The sequence below is a fragment of the Anopheles coustani genome, unplaced genomic scaffold (assembly GCF_943734705.1).
Source record: "Anopheles coustani unplaced genomic scaffold, idAnoCousDA_361_x.2 scaffold_904_ctg1, whole genome shotgun sequence".
Taxonomy (NCBI): domain Eukaryota; kingdom Metazoa; phylum Arthropoda; class Insecta; order Diptera; family Culicidae; genus Anopheles; species Anopheles coustani.
The window spans coordinates 4374-13174 of NW_026525460.1; the positions used below are offsets into that span (position 1 = coordinate 4374).

Sequence of the window (8801 nt, forward strand, 5' to 3'; positions counted from 1 at the left end):
AGTATGGACTAAAGGAATAAATACTAAATTTTCCAATAGATCTAAGCGGATTGCCGCAAGTTTACATTTAATACTAGATACAGTCCATTCTTCAATGTCTTCATTCAAATCATTCCTATTCCCTATGGATATGTTCATAGCGAACGAACTAATTGGCTTATAAAATAATTCCCTACAAACTAAAATCTTCCTTCCTCCTATAACTATATCTTCGTTACTTATTTCTCCCGTGGTCATTTGGACAACCCAATTGTCGGTGGTCAGAAACCACCCGTCCCTGGTATTATTTTTAAGATCAAATCCGGGTCTTATAGAAGCAGTGATATTTCCCCCGCTTTTTTGTAAACATGGGAATTTTGTCTTCGAGCTTGCTCTTCGGGTATACAAATAGTCTAATTCAGAAAGCCTATTTATGGCCTGTTCAAGGTTTCTGTATCCATGCCTTAACAAAATTTTTAGATGGCCAAGGTAATTTTCAAATTGGTGCGAAGATAAGTCAGGTAGTGCACCGAACCGACACACGTCATCGCAGACATGCTGCAAGTTATGTACGTTGCTGGTTAAACCGTTTGGACCGTACACTCCTTCGTATTCCAGCACAAATTTATCCAAAAAATTCTTCGCCGTGGCCCAATACACTTTGTATGCTTCCGTTGATAACATTGTAACGGCACAAAACAATAACATGAAATGTTGGTACTGAGCATCGCTAATATTTCCCCTCAAGACGACGACTCCGGCGTACTGCAGGAATGCACCGAATTCGCTTCCTTTCCAATCTTCTAAATACTCCAAAGAACGGAGAGGACGACGAAATTCGGACGGTAGCCGTATTTCTTCTAACGCCAACGAGATGTTCGTGTATTGCGTTGTTGTCAGCTTTCCATGGAATCCTGATTCGCCATTTTTCCACCTCTTTAAAAGCTTTTTGGTAACTCCCAGGTCCATCAGATGAAGTCTGTCGGCAATTATAACTCCGTCAATGATGTTGAAGTGCTGTAAGTCAAGAAGTGGGGTGAGGTGCTTCTGATGATCAGGCCAATAACCTCCTTGACGGAAAACCGCATCGGTCCTTTTCTCGGCATCAATTCCTCTGAAAATAGTGCGGTTGTTTACTCTTTGTCCTTGAGAAACACACTTGATGCATCCTTGGAGACCGTTAAAGTTGACTACACCTGTAACAGAAAAAAAACGAAGCAATAAAAGCGTGATTAGTGTGTACAAAATGTGATGAATGATTGCCAGAGAATAAATCATTACCTTTAATAAACGCCCTTGCTGGTGTATCAGCAATAAAAGCCCGGACTCTAATGTTTATTGCCTTGTCCTGGATGCGAATGCCGTCCGTCATTAACTCATTCAGTTCCGACACAAGTGGACGTAGATATTCTTCTACCTTCTCCGGCTTTCTTAGCCCGCAAAAGATAGCCACCGGCATCGGTGCTACGGTAGGCAATTCTGCTATGCTGATCAGAATAGGCCAGAACTGCATTTTACTGCTATTGGTCAGTGGTAGACCGTCAACCGAAACGTACAAACTCATCGTGTTGATGTTGAGATTCATGGCCCTAAAAGTAAGAATGAAAACGGTTTAGCATTTCTAAGTAACATTCTATGGATCGCTGAACGATAGTTGGGTAGACTTACCGGCATCTATTCTGGATACATTTGTTTACACCGTTGTACCAGAATCTCCCACCGTCTATTTGTACAATGTTTGCTTTGATGGATGGTGTCTTGAGAATAGTCCGTGCATCTTTCGGCAGTCGAAATGTTGTTTTTATGCGCAAAATTCGAAGAATTTTGTTCAGAGCAACATGGGTTTGGTTCGTTTCAAGAGCCCAAAATCGCAGACATTCTTCCATAGGTGTTGTTTCTATGTCATATAACTCATCGGGGTGGTCATGGTTTTCTTCATTTCTTTCGCAATGACTTTCTTCATACATTTCCAACAACTCTGGAAGCTCCAGTATTGGCTCGTAGGTTGAGGTGCTAGCCACTGGCTCACTAGTTGAAGAACGAATGTTTACGCTGGCACCAGCTATTTCCATTCTTCTCGTCCGAGCAGCGGTATCCTTGTAGATTTTTGAAGTTTGCCTCAAACGGCGCGAATACAGAACGTAGGCCATATCCTGAGCAAACACAAAACCTATTTGCACTGACGAAATGAATGTAAAACCACGAATATATCTCACTTGCAACTTATCACACAGAGAGCATAAAAGCGAATGGACGTCCGGAAGAATTTGTAGTCGCAGGTACGTTTTACACATCAGGCACATTTCTTCATAGCACTTCAACTATCAAGAATTCGTAGTCGCAGGTACGTTTTACACATCAGGCACATTTCTTCATAGCACTTCAACGGTAGAGTTTTGACAGAAAATATGCCATCTTTTTTAAAAATAATTTATCTATGATGGATAGGATTATTTTACATAAAGTAATCCTTTTATATAATTACGGCTCGCACGAGAAAACAAGCGAAGCCATCTCTCTCTTAAAAACATTTTTGACAATGGGTCAAGCCAATGGCATATTTATCGAACAATTTAATAATCACTATTAAGCTAGGTTTCTATTCAAATGACAATCACTTGCAATTTAACCTAAACTACTTTAACAGTGAGATTTTTAGAAGTAAAGATGAACGAAAACAGTTTTGAACATTTTCCATTCATACGTATAAGAAATTTCGGCTAACCCAATTGGTAAATGAAGTCCACATGCATTCGCTTTTGGAGCAAATAGCCATCATTATTGTAATGTAAACAATCGTTATCGGCTGTAACGTTATTAGCAAAACAAACGATATTGTGCCAGGCCATCTTACAACCTTACGTCTATGAACATGTAATTTAACATAGGCATATATGGTTTTTGCTTGGTAATGTGTACAATCGTTAAAATCAACAAACTGCACTGCATATCAATCGTCCCTACAAGATAGCTGTAGAGCAATGAGGGAAATTTTGAATAGCATTTGTATGTATAGCGAAATCACACAATAGCACTCAATACAGCAAATAGAACGACAACATGATAGAAAAAATGCCATATTGCATTGGCATAGATAAACGTGCGCGGAGAACATCGTAGTGGGGATTGAAAACGATTAACTGATGCACACTCTCGCATGTATAGGCTTAGATAGAACATACAATACCATATAGTGATAACACTCAGTCAAACAACTAGATCTATAATATGATAATTATGATGGCAAATTTTAAAATCGCTTACCTATGTAATATTCACACTCCACGCCGATAAACAATCCCTTCGTTGGCATGTTTACTGCGATCGCCACCGATGGTGTCTTCTTCACATTGATCGTTATTTTGTACAGCACGATGATATATGTAAGAACAGCACATTCTGAAAAAAACAAATCAAAAACAATCAAACGTATAACACTGCTTGCTCACACCATCACTTCAATCTACTTGCTTCCTTGCTAAATACTTCCATGTATTTCCTCCAGCTATCTAGATTTGATTGAATGGTGCGTTTAGTAGGTTAATTTATGCTGCAGGTGGATTGTAGTATTGTTGATTGCAGATAAAAGAGCTGATATTCTATCCTTCTTCACAAACCTACGAAGAAACGAGATTTTACTTTCTTAGCTTTACAGAAGGAGCCCCCAAAACACCTGCTTCTCATCCAATGCATTCAAATGACCACAAGTTGAATTGCAGACCATCCTTCACGAGATATATCGTATCCTCAAAGGCTATGGCCACTCGATGTAAACAAGCGAACCATATCGCTACTTTCCTATACCCTGCACCGATAGTATCCTCTTTCGTGAAGCTCGTATGGTTGATCACGATATTACCGTTGATTATTTCGAATAGAACGGCCAACTGCAAAGAAAACAAACATCAATAAACCGAACACATTACGCGTTTTGATATACCATCCTGATCGTCTTTGAAGAAATCACTTCAAGCCCGATGGGGTTATGTTTGATAACCACAATTTGCACATTATTCTGCAGGAGCATACTTTCACTTGCACTGGCACCAAGTTTTTACACACCAACTGTTCATCACTTTTGAAACGCAATGGCTTCTACGATCGAAAGATTCAGTGTAGTAAAAATGTAAACATTGGCGATGCGGGCACCGCCATTGTACGCCTGCTTTTTTCGACCGCTTTGTGTTGAATGTACGCGATCTTGTACCCGACGAAAAAACGAACACATGCGTGAACGCGCGTTCGGCTGCAGCGCGGCACGATGATTTTTTAAACACAACGGCCTGTTGCTCGCACGCTCGCTGTCGTGTGTGAAGATGTTGCCAGCAAGTATGGGTCCGTCAGGGGTGGGATGGGGAAATTCCTCCTGATGCATCGCTTCGCCGCGGTGTTTTGCTCGGAAAAACAGCGCAACATGGATATTCTTGTTACATCGGGTCAACGATGTTGTGCTACCGCTTGCAAGTATAGACTCGCGGAGAGGAGCACTGGGGTAGCACTTTCATCGCCCGGGCGTTTTGTATGGAAATTGTTGCTCCTAAACTCGCCGTCGCGCAACTTTGTTCGTCGGGTACTTCCTCCCTGGCAGAGGGTTGACCGGAGGAAGAGTAACGTCCTCCTGCAAACCGTGTGGTGTGGCATGGAAGGCAGTACACACGCCGGTCCGGAAGCAGGAGAAAGTGCTCGGGCCGGGAATACGAGCAGGAGGAGGAGCAGCAGCAGCTCCCCTACGTCGGTGAAAGTAAGTAATCCATCGTCCTTAACGTCCCAACCGACGCTGTTGGGCCTTCGGTGCCTTCCGCCCGAGAAGAAGACACTTCAGCCGGTCGGAAACGGTGTGCGGAAAACGGTGGACAGGGCAAATATTTACCCAACGTGCGCCCGCGGAGGGTTTGGGAGTGCGGTTTTCGGTGAGGTTGGTTCACTACGAAGAGAGAGAGAGAGAGAGAGAGATTCCCTCGAGACATTTGGAACACACCACCGAGGTGGTTGTTCTTTTCGTTGGGGACAGGTTGTTTTTTTTCTTCGTACGACCGAAAAAGGCCGTGGAAAACAGACGCGGAATGGAGCAGCAGGGAAAAGCACAACAACTACTACCACGGCGAAGGAATTTGATCAAAATGTTTCGCTTAAATATTTACGCAATAAACATTTCAGACGGATGTCCTTAGATAATGGTTTGGGTGCTTTGCTTCCGAAACTGACTGAGTTGGTTGATGTTTTTTCTCCTCTGGACGCATTATTTAGTTTTCTTTTATTTTATTTTCCGTTATTAACTCCCTGTGTTTGCTTAGTGTCATTTGAAATGTGGTCTCATTTGAACTCTGTAATCCTTTTCTGGAACTTGAATTTTGTTTGGTGTTCAACATGTATTAGCACCGTAGCACGAAAAGGATAATCGCGTCGGTTTTTGAAGTATTTTTTTCGTTTCTTAGGAAGTCAATGTATCAGAAAATAATAGTCTTGTCAAATTTGTTGTCCGTTTGGTTTTTTTTCCTACGATTTCGAGTGACTTAATCTATTCTGTTCGGTAAAGTTTGTTGTAAAAGTCAATTATGTTTCTTTTATTCGAATGGTGGCGTGCCGTTCTATCTCGTATTATTTGTTCGTACTGTGGTAGGGTACTTTGCGACTTACACAGTTGAGCCTCCTCGAAGTGCTAGATCACTTCCTCGTGGCTCTCCGGCTTTCTGGGCACAAGGTAGTAGGTAACTTGAAGGTGGAACACTGACGTGTTCACCGCCTCTCCCTAGTGTGCTTGACAGATGTAAGAAAAGTACTGTCCCCGTTTCACGTCTCCGTGGACTAAACTTTACCAAACAAAGTTGATCCCCAGGAGAACTTGCTCGAAGTGAGTCGTCGCGCGGCTGTTGGGCTCCAGCTTGATTTCCAGGGAAGCTTGGACCAAACTACACTGACGACCCTTTAGCCGAAGGAGCTGTAAAGCCGAGCGGTCTCTTTCTCTCTATGTTCACCTTCCACAACCTTCAAGGTGTCGGTATGTTCTGATCCCCGCTCGCAAACTCGATACTATGGCCGCAAATGGAACCGGCATAGAATTTAAATTCCAAACAAATAATGCATTATGTTTCCATCTCCGCCGGGAGATTGAGTTCGTTTCGGCTGCGCGACGGGCGGATCGCTATCTTGATGTATTACATCTGCTGCTGGTTTATTTTTTTCGCTGTTGTTTGGTTTCTGTGCAACACGCGTACGCTTTCTGATTGAAAATCTCGCACAAATTTGCCCCTGTCGATTTCTATTACCATTCCTTCATGGCCATGTAGAAAGTGTGACATCGGCATTGGCGTCACAACACAATCTCCGCGATATACACGGTCGAAGGATGGTGCCCCGTTGGTACAAGAGTGGTCCTCTTTGTACCGTTGTTTTAGTATTGGGTTTTAAATCGTTGGAAAATTAATGTTCCACGTTGTTTCTCAGCTGTAAGCAAATCAGTGATTGTGGATCTGTAAAGTCACCCGGGGGACGCGCAATACATAAACAAAACTGTGTAAATCTACCAGGTTAAATAGAAGCGAGTGGTAAGGTGGAGCAGAACCCCTTCTAAACTTTGGGCCAGCCAAATTTGCATTGTGTGGAATTTATGCTAATTTCTGTCTGGACGAAATGTGGGATGAATATTGTTGGTTTTATTTCAACCTCTTATTTATCTTCCCTTGGCTGCGGCACATGACGGTAATGATTATGGTGGATGAGTCTCTCACTTTTTTTTGCTATTTTTGCAGTCGTAGATACAAATATGTCTACTCTTCACATTTTCAATCCCTACTTCTAACAAGTGATCCATTTGATTGAAATATGCAAGAGTATAAAATTACAATAAAAATCAATTACTTTTTCGACGTTGCTCGGCAGATTTCTAAATATTTTCTATAGGTCAAATAGTCAACATGATAATTCGGTTAAAAGTTGCCTCTTTTTACTCACTTTTATAATGAGAATAAAACGAGCAAGGATTACGCAATATGGACAACCAATAAACACCATTTGAATTTATTCTTTCGTTATTTATGACACTTTGTCGAAATGGATTAAAGTTTTTAAATTTGACGATGATGAACAAACATGCTTACCTACAAATTATATGTCTTTATTATCATACGGCGATGTCGATTCAAATGCAATGTGTTGATCCGCGCGTGTTGATCCGTGCTATAAAATCCTGATATGTCTGATAGCACTTGATAGTTTATTCTGTTAGTTATCCGATGTTAAAAAATGTTTAGTAAACGTAAAGATGTTGAAACGAATGAATAATCGGTCAGATATCGTTCCAAAATATGCTTAAACATGTCGTTCATTGCAAAATTTCGTCACGCACCATGTATACCCATGTAGAAGTCCTTGTAATAAATGTTTCCTTGTGTAAAACATTGAAGTTAATATCGATTAATTGTAAGGACATGTGTGCACACATCATCAGCACCTTGAATTGATCATGCCAGGTTGGCGTTTAATGATTAACGGTTCTCTCAATGTTGAACAAAATGCCGAATAACAATGTGATTTGTGGCGCTAATACAAACATTCGTAGCATATCACATTGGTCGATCGATTGGAGAACCGTTTGCTGCACAAATGCGAGCAACCATGCAACCCGCAACTGAGCCTTGTACATCGATTTATCGGTATGGTTTCATTTTCTTTCCCATAATTTAGCAACACTTTGGGTGGTGTGTTAGTTTTTTTTTCGCCATCGTTTGGTGTTTTACACATATACACACACACACAATTTTGCTAAGAATATTTTCTACACAAAAAAAAAAAAAAAAATAACTCTTTTCGTTTGCTTCAAACGCTTTCCGGCCGACAGACAAATGTAAGACGTTACCTCCATTGCGTAAAATCACCATTTGGAGCGGCGTCTGCAACGCTACAAATAAATGCGTTCTATGTTCTACACTACAGTACTTACTACCTCCTCCTGCAATGTCCTTTCAGGCGACGAGAGCTCCTTCTTTCACCTGCCGAACTTTGGTGGAAGGTAAAGCGCGCGAGACTACTTTCACCGGTCGCGCCATTTACATGGAAGTTTTTTGGTTTTCTGTCGACCAAATATCCATCCATTTTTTGGGCGGTTTCGAGTCCTCAATCGGTGGCTTAGGTACAACAAGGAGCGCCGCAGCGTACACATTTCGGATAGAACTGTTTCATATTTTAGTATCATTTGCTTGGCGCCACCCTGCGCGATAGCATTCAACCGAATGAACTGTGAGAGAGCTGGTTGTTATTCTACAAGATGTACGTTCGCGGTTGGCCTCCAATGTTTCCAGGACACAGCCTGGTGTAGGCTTGCGATGGAACAGTTAGCTCCATGATTGGAATCTAAATCCAGTAAAAATTCTATTCCTCTCGAACGCAGGCACCATACCTGTCCCTGCTATCAGCTCTTGACTGATTGTTTTTCTTCGATTTCCTCACAATTTCCCGTGCACATCCGTCTTATCGTCAAGCTATTCTCCAAAACAACTGGAACGAAGAAATGTAAGTTGTATGTCGAAGGGACCGCCGAAGGGGCCGACCGGGGGTAGCGGGGTGGTGAATAAAAATAGTCCAAGCCCAGCAAGCGTCAAGGTCCCTCGGCGCGTCGTCCCTGGAACCAAAAGTCATAGAATAATAAATTAGCGAAACTGATGATGCACGACGATGGATGGTTCTTTTCGGCTTTCTTTTCCTTTATAGGGTGCTGCCTTTTTGCCCTTCTGGTGTTGTGTTGCTGTGGGGCATGTGTGTTTGTTTGTGCGTTCGATGTGGAATTTTTGCGCCCCGACCAGCCGGAAAGAAAGCGGCGGAGGCAA

At 42.1% G+C, this 8801-nt stretch overlaps 1 protein-coding gene across 1 annotated transcript; it reads right to left on the reverse strand.

Annotated features, from left to right (window-relative positions):
* Positions 1 to 844: 844 nt before the first annotated feature.
* LOC131271318 (uncharacterized) lies at positions 845 to 1865 on the reverse strand (the record flags this gene model as incomplete). Its single annotated transcript, XM_058272710.1, has 3 exons — positions 1648 to 1865; positions 1261 to 1568; positions 845 to 1175 (listed from the first exon to the last, which is right to left on the reverse strand). Coding segments are annotated over exons 1-3 (857 nt in total), but the record flags the coding sequence as incomplete, so codon positions are not given.
* Positions 1866 to 8801: the final 6936 nt, after the last annotated feature.